The following is a 21,300-nucleotide window of genomic DNA, read 5'->3' on the forward strand; positions in this document are numbered from 1 at the left end:
GCGGATTTGCACCGTAATATTTTTATTTGTAATATTTTGAATGTGTGTTTGTGTGTGTAACATGCATAGTGTGCGCGCGCTGTGCTCGAGCCTAACCGCATTTTACTTATACAATGTTAAAAATCAATGAGGAAATGGTGCGCTTTTGACTTTAGACCAGGTTTTTGTTGGTCAATGGCACGATCACTTTCTGCTGCCGCAAGATAGCAATACGCCAAGAATCTACCTGAACACACCTTCCTTTAAGACCGTAAAGATTGGCGCAGGTGCATTTGCTATTTAAACAATGTGGGCGCGGGATGGGAAATTAACAACTGCGTCGGTCTTAAACTAGCAAAAACACTTACGTTGGGCTTCTGCCCCAACTGTGATTGGCCATAATGCAGCGTAATTGTTGGTAATGAACAAATGCGTAACCTCAATATGGAGAAAACAATGTGAGGTGTTTCAGTTGTCTTAGGAGATGGATTGCACGCTTGTTGCATAGTTGTCTGTTTTTGTGCACCTTGTTTAAAGATGCATGGGGTTTCGCTGTAGTTACTCAAAGGGATTGTTACATATTAAAAATATACCTGACTTAGACTGATCTTAACCTTTATAAAGATCAGACTTACAAGCAACAAGTAACATTACTGAAATAGAATTTTTTTTTTTTAACTCTTTCTGTATTCCGAATCTGATGTTGGTTGGCAATACATTTTGGTGTAACATAATAAATATCCCTGATGCCCTGTGTGATTTCAATGAGAGCTGAATGTTTCATTTTGCCTCCCAGCTTTATTCAGACACACAGCAAGCTATTTCACAAAGACTGAGAAATGCTCTGACAATGACTAAATTAAACAAATTAAGCAGAGAGAGATGTAGGAGGTTACCATATGAGGTTTTTCATGATTTATTTGACTCATAAATGTGACAGACGTATAATAAAGAAAGAATGATTCATTAGTTTTTTTACTTTCAAGTCAAGCAAATCCACTGTGATGTGGATGTTATACCAATCAAATAAATGTCCGTCTGCAGAGAGGAGACTTTCCTTTGACCACATTCCTTCACTTATCTTCTGTATTAGGCCATGACACATTTCCTGTTGTATTGCCCATGTCATTTTAGTTTTATTTTTGTGCACTACTCTAGTATTCAATCTGACATTGGCGCAATAATTAGCATTACCCACAACATCTGTCACCACATCCTGTTCACACCAGCCCGATAAGTCCAGTTAATGTGTTCTGCACACTGTTGCCTTTTTTACCCAGTTTTTTTGCTACTTAAGTACAGCAAGTATGTACTTAGTCTAGTAGGCTATTTACTTAATGTGTATAATTTGTTATTATATAGTAATTATGTTTAATTAATGGCAGGCTATGTAGCATATCTGCTGTCTCAACCAGAATCCTAGTACATCATTATTGTAAATGAAGAGTGTATCCATCTGCAGTACCGGGAGGCTCAATCCAGATGTTGACTACCTCCTGACTTAAAACTCTACACAACAAGTTCATCTAATCATTGTCCTTAATCTAGTAAATAACATTTTAGGGTTTCTCTTGCAGCCCATGCAAATGCTATAGTATAATACATCATATAAAGATATGTGCATACAAATGTAGAAAGGTCTCATGTCAGCAGATACCAATGAAGATAAATATAACTCAGTGACATCATTGCACTGAACACTGCATTTTCAAAGTATCAGTAAATCTCTACCGCAGGTCTACAGATAGTGAGTAGTTTCTGTAGAATCTCTGCAAAAAACTTCCATAGTGCACGAAAATGGCTGATATGCAAGGGTGAAAGCTGTTTATTTGAGAATCAGACAACTGTTAAATGCACGAGGTCACAAAAATGAATCCACAAGCGATGCTGATTTCATTTGTTTTATATCTGTGCACAAATTACGTTGGTTGGGACTGGGGAAATGTCAGGTGGATTCTCATACATGGGGCTCAGACTGACACCAGTTGACCATTGCCTTTGATAATCTTAGCAAAGGTCTCCCTCTAGTGTATGAACACTGTATTGCTCAAATTCTGCAGCCTATCACACCTGTGGAGTTGCAGCCTGACAGACTTGTGCAAATTCTTGAATTGTCAAACAGCCTGTAGTAGAGAGCACAGAGCTGGTTGATAGTGTGACTGTGACTTTTTAGTTGAGTTGTTACGGTCGTTATCGACATGTGGATATGAAAGCGTGTCTCCTTCAAGTGCTCCAAAACACATCGCTACTATGTAGGTCGCACTTAATTAGGCCTATTTGTAGCATAATGTCTATCCCGATGCAGTCTGTAGGCTAACTGCCAGTGAGAATGAAGTGTACCATTTTGTACTGCGGCAAAGAATGAGTACATGCTCTACAAAAAGTCTAGAGGTAAAGATAATGGGGAAATATGCGTATAAATTACACGCAACCTGTTTTACAAAGTGAAAAAATGCCAATAGCAAATATTTAGATCAAAAAACAACAACATAATCACATAACCATACTTTCTGCCTTTTAAAAATGCATTGCGTTGCAACTTTTGTTGTCAAAAAATCTCGACATAGCCTAGTAAAATTGTATTTACATGACTGCTCCGATAACCCATGAACGCAGCACTGTTGGATGCACGGCCCCTCTTCCGTTGCGTCAGTTCGAACATGGCGGCGCCCGATGTCGTGGTTGCTGTGGCTGGAGACAGCAGCGAAACGGGGCTTGTTCTGTCACATTCAACCACCGGAGATGTGAAGAGACCTCAGTTCGGGACACGTTTCCTCACGGACCCACGGCAGGTCTTCCAGCACAACGCATGGTGGGTCATTTATGCCAGAAACCCAAAAGGGCAAGCGGTGTGGTCAGTGTCAGTGTCCCCTGGCTGAGGAAGCATCACTACTTAGCCACGTTAGTTGAACATTAGTTGTATTGGATGGTCTTTTGCTAAATTGACTGTAACGTTATTTAACCATAAGCAAACGTAAAAGCTAATATTTAGTAACGTTGGCTATAAAATTCTGTTTGTTGTTTTGACAGAGGGGTTATAATTCATCCTCAGGTAATGGTGTCATCTCATCTGATTATATTTGCCATTAACTATAATATATATTAATTCCAATAAGTATATGTGGATGAAATGACATTACTGGTATTCTGTTGAACAATATAACATTACCTGAAGTTTCCTACTCCTTTTTTGGGTTATTTTATTTTGTACTGGTTGTTTGGGTTTTTTGTGAGTTTTTAGAGTTTTTAGAGTCTAACAATATTGGGTGATGCATGCTGTGCAGTTTGTAAAGACCATAGGGCTACAAAACTTGATCCACACTGGATAACAGTGTCCTGCTATCTACAGGGACAATGTGGAGTGGACTGAAGAACAAGAAGAGTCTGCTAAGAAGAAAGTCTTAGAAAACAATCAGCCACTACCGGCAGAGAAACAAGGTAGCATTGCTGTTGTCAAGACTCACTGCTCATACACATGACTGGCATCAGTAACAGAACTATAAATGATTCTAATGTATGTAATTATTTTCATTTTATTTGAGTTTTATGTAATCAATGTGTAAAAGGTTACAAAAATTGATGTTGTCGTTGATTTGCAATCATGATTATGACTTACTCTTGGTCCCCTGCCTTATCTTTTTTTTTGGCAGAGGAATACGACAGCCGGGCAAATGAGTTCTGGAATGGTTTTTACACGATCCATGAGAATCGTTTCTTCAAAGACCGTCACTGGCTCTTTACAGAGTTCCCAGAGTTGGCCCCACAGTGTAGCCTCAACCATGAGTCCCATCTCAAGGTCTCTGGCACGGATGACAGTCAGCAGGATTCTCTGGATCAAGAACAAAGAAAGGAAGTTGCACCTTTGTCTCCCAGCGATGGTGACATCCCTGGCTCCTCTGCCTCATATCGCATTCTAGAGGTAAGACATTCATTTTAAAGCTAAAGTTAGCTAAACTTGAACCTTACAGATTTAATGACAAAGCCAGCTATCTGCTGTTATACACCTCTTGTTTTCAGTTCTGTTGGCTGTCTGTTAGTAAGTGGTCTAAAAAAGAATGTCAACAGATCTTAGTGGAAATTGGTGTAAAGAATTTCCTGAAATTGCAAAATTTCTAATTAACTACTGCACTTACTTATATTGATGAAAAAGATGGCACATGCCCCGTGGTTGTCTACCACTGTGTTGTTGATGCTAATCTAGTTCCAGATACAGACAGAACCTTTTGTAGTAGAAACGTTAGCAGCCTCACTCAATACATCATCTCTTTTTTTCTGTTTACTAAAGAGCAAAAAGTGAAATATGATTAGCCATCCAGCTTTCATCATCTAACTGATGGGGGGGATGGATGGCCAAAAACATTCTGTGCTAAACATGTTTTGTATTGTGCATAAGCAGCCTCCTCACGTGGATCACATTGTGATATCTTTTATAAGTGTGCCAAATAAAAACTTATCAACATTTTCTAAAAAATAAATAAATAAAAAATATGAGCAGAGATGCATTTCCTAGTAATTGTATCAATCTTTCAGACAGTATTCATTCTCTTGAAACAAACTTTGCTTCTGTTGGTGTTGGGTAAGATTGCAGTAAACAAAATAAATGGTATATTAACTGATGTTTATTGGACAGGTCGGCTGCGGTGTAGGCAATACAGTTTTTCCAATACTGAAAACCAACAAGTAAGTGAAGGCACTAGCATGCCGTTTCGAGCCACGTTTGATAAATACTGTTCTCTGGTACTGTCTAATGATGTGCACATATAACTGCAGCTTTGCTCTTTGCAGTGACCCGGGACTCTTTGTTTACTGTTGTGATTTCTCCAGCACTGCTGTGGAGTTAGTCAAGGTGAGGTGGGATTCCTGAAAAGATGATGTGTTGATAGATGTATTCATCTCTAGGGTTGTAGGCTAACAGATGAATTAACATTGCTTTCTTGTCTTCAGAATAATCCAGAGTACGACCCTGGGCGCTGCTTTGCCTTTGTTCATGACTTGAGTGATGTGGGAGCCAATTACCCCATCCCAGATGGAACCCTTGATGTTATAGTGCTAATCTTTGTGCTATCAGCATTGCATCCCAACAAGTATGTATCTATCTCTGTCCTTCTCCTCTTCGGTTTTCTGTCTGTCTGTCTGTCTGTCTGTCTGTCTGTCTGTGTTTCACTGTCACTGAATATAGCACCTTTTGTCTTACTTATTCACCCTGTCTCAGGATGCAGGCATCCATCAGTAGATTAGCGCGGCTGCTGAAGCCTGGGGGAGTGATGCTGCTCAGGGACTATGGACGCTATGATATGGCACAGCTTCGCTTTAAGAAAGGTCAGTCAGGCGGAAGTCCAGCGAGACGCCATTCCAAATAGCTGTTCAGAACGTCCAAATCCAGAAAGCTACATTTTTCAAGATCTATTATGAGTGGTTATCCTTAAAAATGTGTTTCACTTAGGTCTGTTTTTCTGGTAGCACCGTTTCAGAATTGACTGCTGCATTAAGTCACACCAAAGCAACTTTGTGCGTTTGGTAATTTTAAATGACAGTCAAAGTATGCTGCTCTTAAATACTGTATGTTACAGAAAATGATGGACCACACTTAATGTAGATAGTAACAATAAGTCTGGCTGCACAAGACCTGTCAGACTTGGGGTACATATGCAGTACAAATGGCACTGCAATAATGAATAAGTGTTATTTAATGTTTGCAATTTGTTAAATAATAGGTACTGTCTGTGCATCCTTTATAATTCTTTTAGGACGGTGTCTGTCAGAGAACTTTTATGTCCGAGGTGATGGAACGAGAGTATATTTCTTTACTCAAGGTAAAATTCTAGACATATTAATACAGTCTTTATAGAATTGTCCTTTATTATATATGAAAATATTTGTGTGCCTCTTTGTATTTTAGATGAGCTCCATGGGATGTTCACTGAGGCAGGATTTGAGAAAGTGCAGAACCTTGTGGACAGAAGGCTCCAGGTGAATAGAGGCAAACAGCTCACTATGTACAGGGTGTGGATCCAGTGCAAGTATCGCAAGGTTCTAGCTACTTGAGACCCTGGATAGAGACAGGGAAGAAAACACACCTGGTTGGACCTTTAACTAAACCACTGAAACTAGGAGATCAAATCAAGGCCTTTTTCTGAGGATGTATGGAATTGAGAAGTGATAAAGGGATGGAACTGGATAGGTAAATGCTTTTATGGCCTTCCACTATCTCAGCTCCCATAGTGTTGGACTTGTTTTATGGCTAGAGTTCCATATGGTGCTGCAATTCTACCTGCAAGAGTGATGATTTCTCATTTTGTGCTGATGAGTTCAGTAATCTGAGAAAGGACTGGTTACCCATGTTTAAGTGTTTCTATTCTGCGAAAAGCAGTTTCTAATGAACTGATTTTTTAAAACATTGCATGAGTTTAAAAACAAATTCATTATCTTTTTGTTCATGCAAAATCAATAAAAATCTATTTAAAATCAAAACTGTAAATCTTTTTTACATCTGCATTTTAAAGTTGCTTTCAAACATGTTTTGTTGAACAAAGGAATCACTTAATGATGTTGGTCCATGCTTACTTTCCATCACAGTTTCAAATGGTTAAATACCTATGTATGATTGAATGGCTACTTTAAGGGGGAAACCCCCAATACTATGGCAATTCACTGGTATTATACAAATGCAATGTGTAGACGTGAACTTAATGGGAATGGAAACTTTCTGATAAGTGATAAGTGATTTTGGTGGTTGCCTGGGTGGGCGCTGTAAATTGTATTGTGTACAGAGGGATTTGCCATTGGTCCAGTCAAGAGATTTGGGGCAGGCGTGGACTGAACGAAGGTGAAATACTTAAAACAATCTCACGAGAAAATATGAGATTTTACAGATTATTGTTTACATTGTAAAAACATGGGAAACGAACCGAATCGATCCGGATTCAACTGAAACGACTGCAACAGCACAACTTCCGAAACAGATTGGTTTCTTCCCTGCGGCGAGGAAGACGACTGGAGCCGAACTTTGTTTTGATCGAGCTAAAAGCCAGGACCCGAAATTGATCTCACCACCGGGGTAGAAAAGATAGGGGTAACTTAAGCTAGTTTTAAAGACAATTTATACCTGGTGAAAAACGCAGAATCTCGAGGGTCGCCATTGTGTGGAAGGAGATACCCGACATAGGCATGGTCCTCGGCGAGAGGGATGTGATGGGGATCCCCGCCTAAGGAGCACAGCAAGGCGGGTTTGGGTTACCCGGAGTTGTCGAGGCCTCTGAGGGGAATCCACCGTCGTCTACCTTGAGCTACACCGCACACTCCCGTGTCTCGATCGTTAATTGTCAGCACGCGAGACACGTGGATGCGGCCTAGCCTGGGAGGGTCTATCGAGCACCGGGGAAACAACGGGAACGGTTTCAGGGTTAACCAAACCCTCCGAAGGACGCATAAAATATTTAATTGCAGTAAGTATCTCGTTAGGTGGTCGTCATAAATCTGGGCAGGTCTCTTGTCTTGTTCCAGTGATTCCAGGCGTCGTGGCACCAGAAGCACCTGACAACACAGAACCGAGAGGATGCTTCTTTTTGACAGACGAGTTAACGTTAGCATGTTTGCTACTAACGCTAGCTATCCTTAGAGTGTGTTTGTAAAATAAACTATTGCGGACAGTAGTTGTAATGGGTTGAGCCGTTATCTAGTCAAGCAGAAAAATGTAATTTGGCCAACATTAATTACAATTTGCTTTGTTTGGGTACATTAACGTTATTTTACAAAATCAGATCTAATGTCACTAGCTAGTTAGCTAACGTTAGCCCTTAGATTGTAATGCTAGCTAGCTATTGCCCAACCTCGGTATGCTTGTTAGCTCGTTTATCCAATGTTAGCCAGCTATCTCGCTTATTATTCACTGATTCACTTTAAATTGTTGTTAGCTGAGCCAGGAAACTCAATCCCGAGGTGAGGTACACACGAATAATGACTAACGTTATGTATCCCTAAATCGAAACGAATGCTGCACGTTAGCTAGGTTAACGTACACTATTCATTTAATGTATGCACGTAAATGCCAGCTATAGATAACAAGAAATACATAGCAATCAGTATTGGGCGTGTGACGTTAATTTAAACATTAATATTTGCACAGGCTGGCAAGCTGGGCACTTATTTTCTGTTGTTGCATTTTCCATTTCTGAGAGTATACTGGGCAGTCCCTCCATTGGTGACCGTTCACAACTCGAGCGCTATGTAACTTCGGCCTAAAGTGCCAGGGTGTTATCACATGATGATATACTTTTGCAGGCACATCTTGGCCTTGTCTTTGATGAATATTTAGTATCCATTATTGGTTATATTGCTGTGCGTTTTATCTCTGTGAGTATGTTACTGAATGTTTAGGTTGCTCTACTGGTGCTTGCTGTACAAACATGATAGTGGGAAACATTATTGTCAGGCTTATTGATGACTCAGTACAGGAATTTTCCACATCCATATAGCTAAAACAGCTATGACTCATCACAACTAATGCCTTTTGAAACAGTGATCGTCACTCACACTTGAACATACCAGACCCTACTATGCCTTCCTTAATGTGTGCTCTTGTCTCTGCAGCCATGATGGAAGAACTGCATAGCCTGGACCCCCGACGACAGGAGCTGTTGGAGGCTCGCTTCACTGGGGTTGGTGTGGCTAAGGTTTGTGTTACAGCAGATGTCGCTGAGGTGGAGCATGAGAACTCTTCTCCTGTCAAAGTGCTTATAATCACAGATTTTCTTGGTTACACACTTTTGTGAATCTCTTCCTTTCTTTGTCTCACTCCGCCTCAGTATAATTCTGCTGTATGGCCTGGACAAGCTTGGCCCCCACTCCTTTTCTTTGTCTGTCTCTGGAGAAGGTTGAGCTGTGTCTGTGTTTTTTGGCTGGTGTGAAATGGCATCTCTTCCTGGCTCATGATGTAGAGGCTGCATATGCAAGTGGTGATGCCTGCCAAAAAGGCCAGAGACAGGACAGAGGTGGCAGGGGGAGGAGGCAAATGAGGAATGCAGAAATAGTTCTTGACCAGGTGTGAGTGGAGGCAGCACTTAGCTTTTTACCCTCTTGCTTGCTACATGGATGGAGCCGTCTTTGTGGAAGGTGATCTTGGAACAGTTAGTGAGCGAGAGTCAGTGCCAGGAGTGGGCCCTGTGCCAGCCATAGGCAGAGCTGAGCCCAGAGCATGGCATGGCTGCTGCCGCAAAGAAAATGGCGGCTTTTGCTAAGGCCTCATGCCACTGCCACCCTGTAGGACAGAGATGCAATGTGTGTAGGGGGTATTGAGAGAGAAGTGTGTCAACAAATGGCTATGAAGAAATATGGGTTGGTGGTCCAAACACCCTTCAATGTCACAGAGCAGAGCCAAGTTTTTTTCTTGACCTTGGAACAGCACTGGGGCACTGCTGCGCTCTCTGTTATTACTGAGTTGGTAAAAAAGAAAGGGAAATTGTTATCCTTTGAGGACAATATGGGCTAGCACACCTTTTGGAAATGGTACCGAGATGGCCTACTTATATTTTTGGAAAGTACATTTCTTTTTGAATAGGTCTGATCAAACAACCAATATATGTGGCAGGGGTGAAAACAAGCTGTCATTATTAAACCAAGCAAAGCGCTGGCGTTTTCCAGCAAGTGAGAGAGAAGGAACAAACGGTTAAGACCATGGTGAACAGGGGAAAAAATGGATGACATTATCTAAAGGTGACAGCCAGATGGAGGAATACATCCCCTGCAGCATGCCTAATGTTCAGCCATTTTAGGAGGGTTCAGTGAGAGAGCTCTGGTGTGCTCTGAATGACTAAGTATCTCTCCCTGATTGGACAGTGCCTGCAGAATTTTTATGTGATTCATATGACTGACAGGCATCACCTAGGGAACTGCATTAGGGCTGATGCAGGTCTAGATCCAGTGTCAAGTTAATGGTGACAGTAGCCAAACCTCTGCATCCCTTCTTTCTGTTTCTCACCCATTTTACTCTTTTTTTTTTTTCTTTTTTTTTCTGTGCGCACCCTCTCTTTCACAAGTTTTATGCATACACAATAAGTCCGTGTGCACACATAAAAAAAAAACACTTATATGAATGTATTCTTGCATGTGTTATGCTTCTTTGTGTTAAATTGCCCCTTGTGCTTTATTTGTATGTATTTTTTACCTCAATTTAACAGGGCTCGGGTCAGAACCAAAATGAGTCATCCAATCAGAGTCTATGCAGTGTAGGCTCCCTAAGTGACAAAGAGCTAGAGGTTAGTGTCTTTTACAAATGAACGGGATTTTGTTATGCCACCCATCTCTGTGTTGCCCTATTTTACATGCAGTTAATTCACACTACTTTCCTGACAGACTCCTGAGAAAAAAGGCAATGACCAGAGAGTAAGAAAACGGAAAGCAGAACATTTTGACAGCAGCCAAGGTAAGATTGTTCCACATTGTATGATCCTCTCATTGTGTATCCCAGTTATCAGCGTCTCTGTCTGAACTCCCTGTGCCTCTCTTCTAGGCAAAGCAGGTACAAGGGGACATAAAATTAGTGATTATTTTGAGGTGAGTGGCAGAAAGGTTTGATTGTGTATGCAACAAAGCTCATAGCCTCTGCTTCAGTATTAACTTTTCATACTTTCTAACATTTGTTTTTTTTATTATTCCATCTTGGTCTTTTCATTGAACTCCTTTCTTCTACCTTTGCTTGCCTGTCAGTTTGCGGGAGGTAGCGGTCCTGGTACCAGCCCTGCCAGGGGAATTCCACCAGTGGTCCGCTCTTCCCCACAGCACTCCCTCTCCAACCCCCCTGTCACGGTGAGCATGTTTCCTCTTTGATCTATCTTATTCTTTTTATATCTCAACATTTTCCTGCCGTTCTCTTCTTCTATGCTTGTTATTAACATCAATAGGTCAAGTGGTTTATAGGTTTGAAGAAGTTTGTTATATTTTGTCAGGACTTGCAGCTGCAGGTCTCGATGACTTCTTTAATGGGATGAATTTCACACATTAAGACTGTAAGTTTTTTTTTATTGGATGAATGTTTCTGCCTCCCAGGTGCAGCAGGGAAGCCCTTCCTCTGTAAGCTCGGCCAACACAGAGCACTCGACGTGTTCACTGAAGCCTGCCTCTCTTCACATGCTCCACAAAGCCACACAGGTACTTGAAATGCCACTGGCTGTTTAATCTAATTTAACTCTTATTAAGGCTGTTGTTAAATAAGTGGTACATATAAACCAATAAATTTGCAACTCGAAACCAGTAAGCAACTGGAAGAGTTTATTAGATGGGACTACTTTTATTACATTTTTCACTGATAAAGAATGATTCACCATTAACATAAACACTGTTTTTGTGCTCACTGTACCCTGTAGTCTGACCTTACTATAGAGAAACTAACAGCAATGGAGAACAACAAGAACTCTGACCTGGAGAAGAAGGAGGGCCGAATAGACGATTTGCTGCGGGTACTAATCTCATTACATTTCATCCCTGCTACTCTGCTTGCCATTTTCGATGGTTTTGAGAATATTATGGTCTCTGTTGGGGTTTTTCACTCAAGACATGTCAGAGCTGAAACATTCTTTCTGTCTGTATAACTGTTTATTTTACCTGAACGTTTTCCTGCTTGTTCTGTTTCAGGCAAACTGTGATCTGAGGAGACAGATTGACGAACAGCAGAGGATGCTAGAACGATACAAGGAACGCTTAAATAAGTGTGTGACCATGTCCAAGAAGCTGCTGATTGAAAAAGTAAGTTCATTTTTAAGCACAATGACTTATTTTAAACTATTAGTTTCCAGCGAGTGGGTAATTGTGGGTTTTTGACGTGAGCTGTTTTTAGAAGCTTTTAATTAAAGGCAGGGTTGGTAACTATTTCCAATATACATTGTTTTTATATATTGTTTGAAATGGTCTTTAAAATCCTACAGCAATAAATAACTCATGGTCTCTGAAAATTGAGTGAAAAAAATCTTTAATTTTTAATCCTGTTTAAACGTTCCCCAATTACTGCCTCGTGGTCCGCTTTAGAAAGAACCAATGAAATGCCTCCTTGCCCCGCTGCGTGTACTCTGCCCCTCCAGTGTATGAGCCTGAGCTCAATACCTGTTGTCTCTGCAGTGCTAACAGTTGTCAAGCTTGTTGTAAACATGCAGTATGATAATATTAGGTGGTTGCTTAGTGATGAATGAGACATAAAGTAAAATTGCAGTCCTTTCTGTGCTCTGCTCTGAAGCAGCGGTGCTCGTGCACGTGTGTGTGAGTCGTGGCCTGATGGAGGGGTTAGACAGAGCCCCGAGGAGAGGCTACTTTAAAGTCTTGCTAGCATTCCAACATTACCAACCTTGCCTTTTATGCCACGAGGAATCAACACTACTGGTTTGATGTCTATATTTCTCTACCCTTCCTCCAGTCCAAACAGGAGAAGATGGCGTGCCGGGACAAAAGCATGCAGGACAGGCTTCGACTGGGTCACTTCACTACAGTGAGACATGGAGCATCTTTCACTGAGCAGTGGACAGATGGATATGCCTTCCAAAACCTTATCAAGTGAGGACTTTTTTGTTTCATCTTTAAGATCCTCATTTCACTACCAGATTTATTATAACTATAAAGCTGCTAGTTCGAGGCAAAACCACACTAACCAGTCCCATCAGGATTTCACGATGTTGCGATGGCGCAAATTCAACCAATCACCGTGACGTTAGTGCGACTCGCAATTTTGACAAATCTCAACTTTTTAGCAAATTTGACCAAATACCAGAGTTTCCCACAAGAACCAATTCCAGCAGTCCCGCTGGCCAGACTCTATATGAGTATATGACTGAGAGTCAATGACCAAGCAGTAGTGAGAACAAGTTGACGTCACACACATACATGGCCATATTTATTTCCTTGTTTAACAAAACGTGTGTGACTCAAACATCTCACATTACCCTCAAAATGTACTGCGAAAGACCTAGGTACGCTGTAATGATTTTTGCTGTTTCAATCCTGCCGGCTCCCTGCAGTTTCCCCCGTTACGCGCGCACACACACACAAAACACACACATGGATGCAAGAAAAAACGAAGACGATACGTACAGGATGACCTAAATTTAGGACAGCTACACTCGTTATTGTAAGTGCAATGATAAGTTAAAGTCTAATAAGTCTTTTATCAAACCGTATGAATGTGTGTCCCAGGCCAGTAAAGGAAAATAAATATCCATGTACAGATCAACAAGTCACTAACAGACACGTTCAAATTTGATTCATTCAATAAATTAGAATTTTTTGTCTTAAATTCACCAGCCGTTTTCATGATATACCAACATTTGCAGCATCCTGAGCCTTTTTGGCAAGGTTACTAGGAAAACTCAACCTACAGTAGTTTATTCTCCCCAAATTTAATTTAACTTTTAAAGAACTATACAAAAACAACTGCAACTTTATTTTTTGAAACATAAACAATACATCTTTGTCTTGTGGCATTGTATGCAGAATGATTTGCATTGTACATAAAATGTTTCATGTTTGAAAACAGTGTTGATGCCGTTGTTTGCAAATGATCTAATGTAAGCACATCCTACATAGAAGAGGCAGTATCGGGACCAGGGCCAGAGCGCTTACAGTAGATCATACACAAACTGATAAATGCATTAGGTCTACATGTCATTGCAATCTATGTTTTCTATTTTCAGACAACAAGAAAGAATCAATTCCCAGCGAGAGGAAATTGAAAGACAGAGGAAGCTGCTGGCCAAACGCAAACCGCCCTCCATGGCCCAGACTCCACCTCCAAGTCTGGAGCAGAACAAACGCAAAAGCAAAACCAATGGAACAGAAAGTGAAGCGTATGATGCATTTAAAAAAAAATATTATTATTTTTCTTTCATACCAGCTGTTTTTCCCCCTGCTCGCATATTCGAAGTGGCACTGAGGTTTGTTCTGTGTGCTTGTAGGTTATCACAGGCAGAGTACCACGAGCAAGAGGAAATCTTTAAGCTAAGATTAGGCCACCTTAAGAAGGTAATATCTGATGTATTTTGATTTTCTGTCGTTTCATTGTTTTGTTACCTGCCCAGGTTTAGATAAAAGTTTGGGGTCCTTTGCAGGAGGAGGCAGAGATCCAGGCGGAGCTGGAGAGGTTGGAGCGAGTGCGGAACCTGCACATTCGCGAGCTGAAAAGGATCCACAACGAGGACAATTCTCAGTACGACTTCTTCTTTTCTAGTTTGTCTGTAATTATGTGTCCAATGCTCTGTTTAATTACATGACTTGACTTGCTTCTCACTCTGTGTAGATTCAAAGATCACCCAACGTTAAATGACAGATACTTGCTACTCTATTTACTTGGACGGGGAGGTTTCAGTGAAGTTTACAAGGTGAGAGAAACTTTCCCTGTTTAGGCAGAACGACTGCTTTTTGAGAATAGCTTATACACTATGAATACATTCCAGTTTCTATTTTTGAATCAGTGTAGTGAATACCTTTGCCAAGACATTCTGTAAATTAGACAGAGAAACTGTAGCATTAGTACTCAGTATTTACAGTTCTACCAGCTTAAAATTGGGTAAAATCATGCACAACTCAATACAGTCTGCTATAACAGCCTTGCAAACACTGCCAGTTTTAAGCTGCTTAAGAGAGTGCGAGTTGACTCAAGTTTGGTCATTTTTGTTGTGATAGATTGTGGTGTAACTCTAGGGAAAACCAACTTGCTCAGTGAAACTTAAGAAAATATTTGAGGATGCATGTTTCGTTGCTTTGCACTAAAGCTTGGCTCAGACGTGAAGAGTTTTGGGCCAATTTATATGGGCCAAATCTTAACCCCCCCAAACTCGTTATCTCTATGATTACGTCAATACTTTCACAACAGAAAATGAGCCCCACAGCAGCTGACGGAGTTGCCAAGCAACAATAAACAGGAGGCAGAAATGGTAAAAAAAACATTTACCTCCAGTTGTTTCTGAAGAATCAAGAACAGACAACCCGTCTTCCCAACCACTTTTAATCTCTGCTACAGAAAGATGTCGCCCCACGGCAGACCCATTTTTGTCGCATCATGAGGTGGTGCCTTGCTCCCACAATCATTTTAATACTATTCTGTAGTATAAGATGCACATTTTTCTTTCTTCAAATCTTGTAGTGTGTGTTTAGGTCGGAGGAAAGATTATCTGGGGAGATTCTCATGTGCGTGTTGCAACTTGATTTCAAAATCGGTTGTGATTTTAAAACTCCTGTAGTCTGAGCCCAGCTTAAGCTGTTGTGTCAGAATGCAAGACTATTTCCAAGAATCTGCTGTCATCACTGTAAAAATGATGAAGCAAGAACTTCACTGCAGTTAAAACAAAGTCAAGCCAAATGTACTTCCTAACTAATATGTGCAATATTTTCCAGGCCTTTGACTTAACAGAGCAAAGGTATGTCGCGGTCAAAATCCACCAGTTAAACAAGAACTGGAGGGATGAGAAGAAGGAAAATTATCACAAGTGAGTGCGGTGAAATTTTTAACGCAATACTGTAATATATTTTGAATGACTATAAACTGTGTTCTGTTCATCATTTATTAACACATCAGATTCACCGAATGTAAAATATCCACATTGCAAGTGATTGGTGTAAATTGGAAATGCTCTTTGTTTCAGACACGCGTGCAGGGAATATAGAATCCATAAAGAGTTGGACCACCCACGGATAGTTAAGCTCTACGACTACTTTTCGCTTGACACTGACTCGTAAGTCATTTCCTTTGAAACAAATGTGTGCCTTCCAAAATATAGACTCATGTTCGTGCAGATTGTGTTTAGTTTGAGCCAATATGTAGAGCCTGTGTTGAGAGAACTGTGTTTTGATTTGATGAACCAGATCCTGCTGAGCTGGATAAATACTTTCCTTTATTTTGGAGCAGGTTCTGCACAGTCCTGGAGTACTGCGAAGGCAATGATTTGGACTTCTACCTGAAGCAGCACAAACTTATGTCAGAGAAAGAGGGCCGCTCCATCATCATGCAGATTGTTAACGCCCTGAAGTACCTCAATGAGATCAGACCGCCCATTATCCACTACGACCTCAAACCTGGTGGGTCTCCACACCACAGTGGCTCTTTAAATTAAACTTTCAGTTAAATTAACCACTGCAGCTTCATTACTGATGATAGCAAGGCAAATTGTAGCAAGGCATTGTCCAATACAATTGTTTCAGGCCTTTAGTCCAGTTGCTGGCCATTATTACATTAAGATTGATGTGATAATTTTTTTTTATATATTTTTTTTAAATCATAAAGTGTGTTTACATGCACAGGGTATGGTCTTTCCCCCGGTTAAGTGAGTTTAAAGGTTTGAAGCTTGTGTTGTTGCTGTTGTATGACGCATAACTTGAACTTACCTCTGTTAAGGTGTATACATGCACGAATAACCCAGTTACTAAAGGAGTTACCTAGGTCTGTTAATCGAGGTATGAGAACTCCGATTTCACCCAGGGTAAGGTGAGAAACCCGGGCATTGCTTTAACCCAATACAACCAGGTTTTAAACTGGATGTTAACATATGGATGATGCACTTATTGTGCATTCAACCGAACTGAATCATCCAGAGTATAGTTTTTCTTTTCATCTCAAAATGTGAATATAAATCTGAACTATACAGGCTTTTTCATTCATGTCTGAAAATCCTCTCCTCACCCGGCTCAGGTAACATCCTCCTGGTGAACGGCACTGCCTGCGGAGAGATCAAGATCACAGACTTTGGCCTGTCGAAGATCATGGATGATGACAGCTACAACTCAGTGGATGGTATGGAGCTGACGTCACAGGGAGCAGGGACATACTGGTGAGATTTACAATGGAAGAAGATGCCACTCAGGGGGCCCACCATCTGTGATATAATAACTTAATGCTATTTATTTTTAACTACCAAGCGTTAGTCCTCGAGGGTCAACTTTATGTTCGGTTGTCAGGGCTGAAATATTTCTCAATGCCTGACTGCTTTCTCGCAGCACAGTGCGTTAGGAACTAAGTCATAATTTTGCTGTGTGAAGGCATTTTATGTTTTAGAAGGAAAAACAAAATGGCGGAATCTAAAGTGTGCAGTATGAGTGTTTTCAGATGCAGAGTCAGAGTTGGAGGCCTGCTAAAACATTTGTAGAAGAATCATGCAAAGAAATATCACAGGATGTGCTTGAGCAATAAACAACATTAGGAGTAATAAAGATGTATGAGGTAATCCATCCAGAGAACAGGGCAGCAAAGGATATATTGCAACAAAAAATCACATGTTACAGTGTTAAATGACCAATAACATCTTGGTATATGGATGTACAAAGCTACAGCGTCTATCTAGTTGAGTGCTTATTTTCGTTTCTGTCATGCTGCCTGGTGTACAAGTTCTCACACAACAGTCACTTAAGCAAGATGCCCACCACAAAAATCCTCACAGAGCCTGGTTCTCACGAGGATCACCCTGTGCACATTGTTTGTTGTTTATAATACTACTTCATATGTGGGGACAGAGAGTTGAGATCATGTTAAAAAAAGATTCTTAGTCTACAAAATGCAATTTGAAACTGGACAGTTTAAGTGTATCTAATGAAACTGATAAATATTAACATAGCTCCCCTTTTCTATTTTTTAGGTACCTTCCCCCAGAATGCTTTGTGGTTGGAAAGGAACCACCCAAAATCTCCAACAAAGTGGATGTGTGGTCTGTGGGCGTCATTTTCTACCAGTGTTTGTATGGCCGCAAGGTAGGCGTCACACTGAAGAAAATATGGTGCAACAAGACATTTAAGCTATCAAGTCAGTTAATAAAGTTGATATAAATGTCCCTGGGTTACATGAATTCAATGTTTTAATAATTGTAAAATAATTTTAAGACAAAAGAAGATTAAATAACCTTTTATTACGGACAGTGTACTGAACATCAACACACTTAAATTATTCATAGTTTTGTTTTGTTTCAGTAACACTTGGTTCATTCTCTTTGCTCTTTAGCCCTTTGGCCACAACCAGTCCCAGCAGGACATCCTGCAGGAGAACACCATACTGAAGGCAACAGATGTGCAGTTTCCGCCTAAACCAGTAGTCACACCCGAAGCTAAGGTACTGGTTCCGCTCTCTCAACTTACTGCTTTTGTTTTCTCTATTTAGTTTTTGCATCATGTCTTTGCATCTTCAACCCCCACAATACCCTCCTTGCATTTTCTCTTTACACATGAACTCACGTTCACATACATAGTTTTAGTTTCTTTTTTGGTGTGTGTATATCTTTGGGAAATTCTTATGTTTTTACCAAAACTTTGCGAGGGCTGATATCTGCGCTCAAGAGTTTTTTATTTTTCTCAGTCATTCCAATGTCAATTTGTCTTTGTCCAGGCCTTTATAAGGCGCTGTCTAGTCTACCGTAAGGAGGACCGCATCGATGTGCACCAGCTGGCCAGTGACCCCTTCCTCATGCCCCACATCCGCAAGTCGGTGGCCACCTCGGGCACCTCGGGCATGGCCGTGGCCTCCACATCCAGCTCCTCCAACAGCAGCGCCTCAAACTGAGCCCACACCCCTTAACTGACTGACTGACTGACAGAACCATTTGAGTGTGGTGGGGTGGGGGCGACGCCTAATTGTGTCCCCCCAACATGGCAGTACCCACATTGCTGTGATGAGAGAGTAATGGGGTCAGATGACGGCAAAGGGTGGGTGAGAAGTCATGGACAGGTTGGGAAGGGAGACCAACGTCACCCTTCATCCTTCTCATGTCCACCCATCCCAGCCTACCCCTCCTTTCTCCAAAGGCTGGCATTGTTCTGGGGGTCAAAGCCCTGGACCACTCCTGCAGTAAGGGCCGAGGTTTTTCAATGTGTTGGTGAAAAGTGGGGTTCAGTGATTGGGATTTTTCTTTTGTGCTTTAAAAAAAAGAGAAATTAAAAAGAAGTATAGAACTGCTTCAGCTTGGGTTGATGAACAGGACTGTGGAAGGGCTCATACCCATACGCACTCTCACACACCCATGCATGAGCCATTCTGGTCTGAGATAGTAGGAACTGCCCAAGCTCAAACATTATGTTTGTTCTCATCTCCCTGAACCTAACTGAAAGAACCAGTCTGGCCTGTTATGTTATTGAACCCTAATTATCTATGGCACTATGTCACCAAGCCCGCTGTTCTGGGATCCCCTGCCCCGCTTAAACTCCAGACCAGATAGTTTGCAACGAGGAGGGAAAGAAGTTTTAGGCCCTGACGCTCTCCCATCTCCTCGTCAAACTCCTGTGACCAAAGCTTAGAACTTCCAGCTGGTGGCAGTGTTCCACCTCCGTTTTTATAATGAATGGTTTTAGAGTTGTGTTATGTGGAGTGGAAGCTGTTGAGAAACAACCCCTTTTACATTTTTTTAAAGACTTTTCAATTGAACCAGTTTCATGGCGAAAACCTGTTGTTTTTTCAAGTTGCCTTTTAATTAGAACTGTTATTGCTTTGATTGACCCCCCCCTACCATAAACACATATTTATTTAGGTATGTTTGAATTTATTTTTGGCCAATAAAATGCAAGGGACTGGTTTACCTAATAGTACTGTCGGGGGAGATTGGGCCTTAGCAGAGAGTTGCATAAACCATTAAATACTATTGGTTAAAATGTGTTTGTTGTTCTGGGCTTCTGTTTGACTGGCGTAACCATCACCGCTTTCTTCAAAGGAAAACCTATTAACACCACAGCTGACACTATAGTCATGAGTATTATCTCTGTACTTGGGTTTTGTGTTATGCTTTTCTAATTAAAATGAGCTTTACAGAATATAATTCAAACATATGTTTAGATAATACTGTACATCCAGCCTCACCTAGCTAGTGTTTTATTCTTCATATTCAGTTGTATTTAATTAAATTATATTCTCTGATTAGTGAGTGAGTGGAACAAACAACTCTCTAATTGCCAGAAAACAGACTGTAAACTTGGACCGTAATCCCACATTGACAATGTTGATTTCATATAAGCTGACTTTATGGTTTAACACAAATGTTAGTATAGTACAGCAGTCAAGTATGATAAATACTGTCTCATTCATAAATCTAGTACTGGTCTGGAGTCTATGTGCCTCTGTCAGAAGGTTGAAGGATTACATTAATACAAACGCCATTTTAAAAGCCAATATTCAGTGGGTTTTCATTTGTCATCCGTCTCTCTGGTGGCATGTTGAATGATAAGACACAATAAGGCATTCTGCACAAATTTGCATGCTTGTGAAACTCCATAAAGGGCCACAAATTATAATTTGCCTTTGTACTCAGGAAAGAGACATCAAACATTGATTTTATATATGGACGCAAAGTTGCTCTCTCCTGATGCATACTGTATACATTTATGGATTGGGATACATCAGCTCTGGGCAGTCCTACCATCCATTTATCCTTCCATTTTCTGCCGCTTTTCTCGGGCTAGGTCGTTGGGACAGGCTAAGCTAGGCAGATGTCCTTCTACCCAGCAACGTTTTCCAGCTTCTCCTGGGGGATACTGAGTGGGTCCCAGGCCACATGAGATATTTAATATCTAGCATGTTCTGGGTCCACGACCAGTTTGACACGCCCTGAAAACCTCCAAAGGAAGGTGAGCAGAGTCATCCTAATCAGATGCCCGAACCACCATAACTCTTTGCAGCACAGGAGTAGGCGGCTCTGCTACAAGCTTTCTTTTGGACGTCTGAGCCCCTTGACCTACTATACTGTATCTCTAAGACTGATTCCAGCCACCCTACAGGGAAAACTAATTTCAGCCATTTGCAATCTAACTTATTAATCACTACCCAAAGCTCACTGTAATTTTACTACTAGATCAAAAGCTTTGCCTTCCGGCTCAGCTCCCCCTCCACCAAGATAGTCCAGTACAGGAACTGTATCAATGCTGAGCCGCCTGTTGCCCTCAAGCTCCATTTTACCCTCAGCCCAATCTCAACTAATTAAACCAAACCACCCAAGTGCATTTTGAATGTCAGGGCCTGATGAAGCTAACCGAACCACGTTATCTGCTAAGAGCACAGAAGCGATTCATGTTCCTCAAACCGCACACTCTCCTTCCCGAGATGGTTTTAAGATCCTGTCAATGAAAGTCACAAATAGAATCAGTGACAAGGGACAGCCATGACGGAGCCTAGAACCTACCGTCCACTGAAAATGTCTCTAACTTCCTGCCGAGAATGTAGACAGAGCTGTCATTACGGCTATGAGGACCAGGTGGCTGACTGTTAACCATTGGCCGTTACCCTACCACTGCACCCCCCTGTATTTCTTTTCTTTTTGATGATTAGTTTTTGCAGCTTTTTCCCCTTATATTATAGTGATAGTAGACTGGGAAGGGGGAGAGAGA

At 41.1% G+C, this 21,300-nt stretch overlaps 2 protein-coding genes across 7 annotated transcripts; both read left to right on the top strand.

Annotated features, from left to right (window-relative positions):
* Positions 1-2,580: 2,580 nt before the first annotated feature.
* On the top strand, positions 2,581-6,413 carry mettl2a (methyltransferase like 2A). Of its 2 annotated transcripts, XR_004659717.1 has the most exons (10): positions 2,581-2,791; positions 3,329-3,417; positions 3,630-3,898; positions 4,610-4,659; positions 4,765-4,825; positions 4,924-5,063; positions 5,192-5,298; positions 5,727-5,792; positions 5,879-6,160; positions 6,193-6,413. XR_004659717.1 is itself a non-coding variant. In XM_034894845.1 (9 exons), exons 1-9 carry the CDS (start codon positions 2,586-2,588, stop codon positions 6,022-6,024), a joined length of 1,134 nt encoding a protein of 377 aa, XP_034750736.1. In that variant the 5' UTR covers positions 2,581-2,585; the 3' UTR covers positions 6,025-6,413. The 2 variants fall into 2 exon arrangements, 1 of the variants encoding a protein (XP_034750736.1); XM_034894845.1 differs by having other exon boundaries at positions 5,879-6,413.
* Positions 6,414-6,717: 304 nt separating this feature from the next.
* Positions 6,718-19,579, top strand: tlk2 (tousled-like kinase 2). 5 transcript variants are annotated; one of them, XM_034894790.1, is made up of 21 exons: positions 6,812-7,424; positions 8,569-8,651; positions 10,155-10,232; positions 10,330-10,399; positions 10,487-10,530; positions 10,684-10,782; positions 11,023-11,124; positions 11,340-11,432; positions 11,608-11,718; positions 12,380-12,516; positions 13,650-13,802; positions 13,911-13,977; positions 14,064-14,161; positions 14,252-14,333; positions 15,349-15,440; positions 15,597-15,686; positions 15,860-16,029; positions 16,640-16,778; positions 17,580-17,691; positions 17,939-18,046; positions 18,320-19,579. In XM_034894790.1, exons 1-21 carry the CDS (start codon positions 7,322-7,324, stop codon positions 18,491-18,493), a joined length of 2,205 nt encoding a protein of 734 aa, XP_034750681.1. In that variant the 5' UTR covers positions 6,812-7,321; the 3' UTR covers positions 18,494-19,579. The 5 variants fall into 5 exon arrangements, with proteins under 5 accessions (XP_034750680.1, XP_034750681.1, XP_034750677.1 ...); XM_034894789.1 differs by lacking the exon at positions 6,812-7,424 and adding an exon at positions 6,718-6,805 and having other exon boundaries at positions 13,650-13,977; XM_034894786.1 differs by having other exon boundaries at positions 13,650-13,977.
* The last annotated feature ends 1,721 nt before the right edge of the window (positions 19,580-21,300 follow it).

This window comes from Etheostoma cragini, chromosome 15 (genome assembly GCF_013103735.1).
Source record: "Etheostoma cragini isolate CJK2018 chromosome 15, CSU_Ecrag_1.0, whole genome shotgun sequence".
In the NCBI taxonomy this organism is placed as follows: Eukaryota; Metazoa; Chordata; class Actinopteri; order Perciformes; family Percidae; genus Etheostoma; species Etheostoma cragini.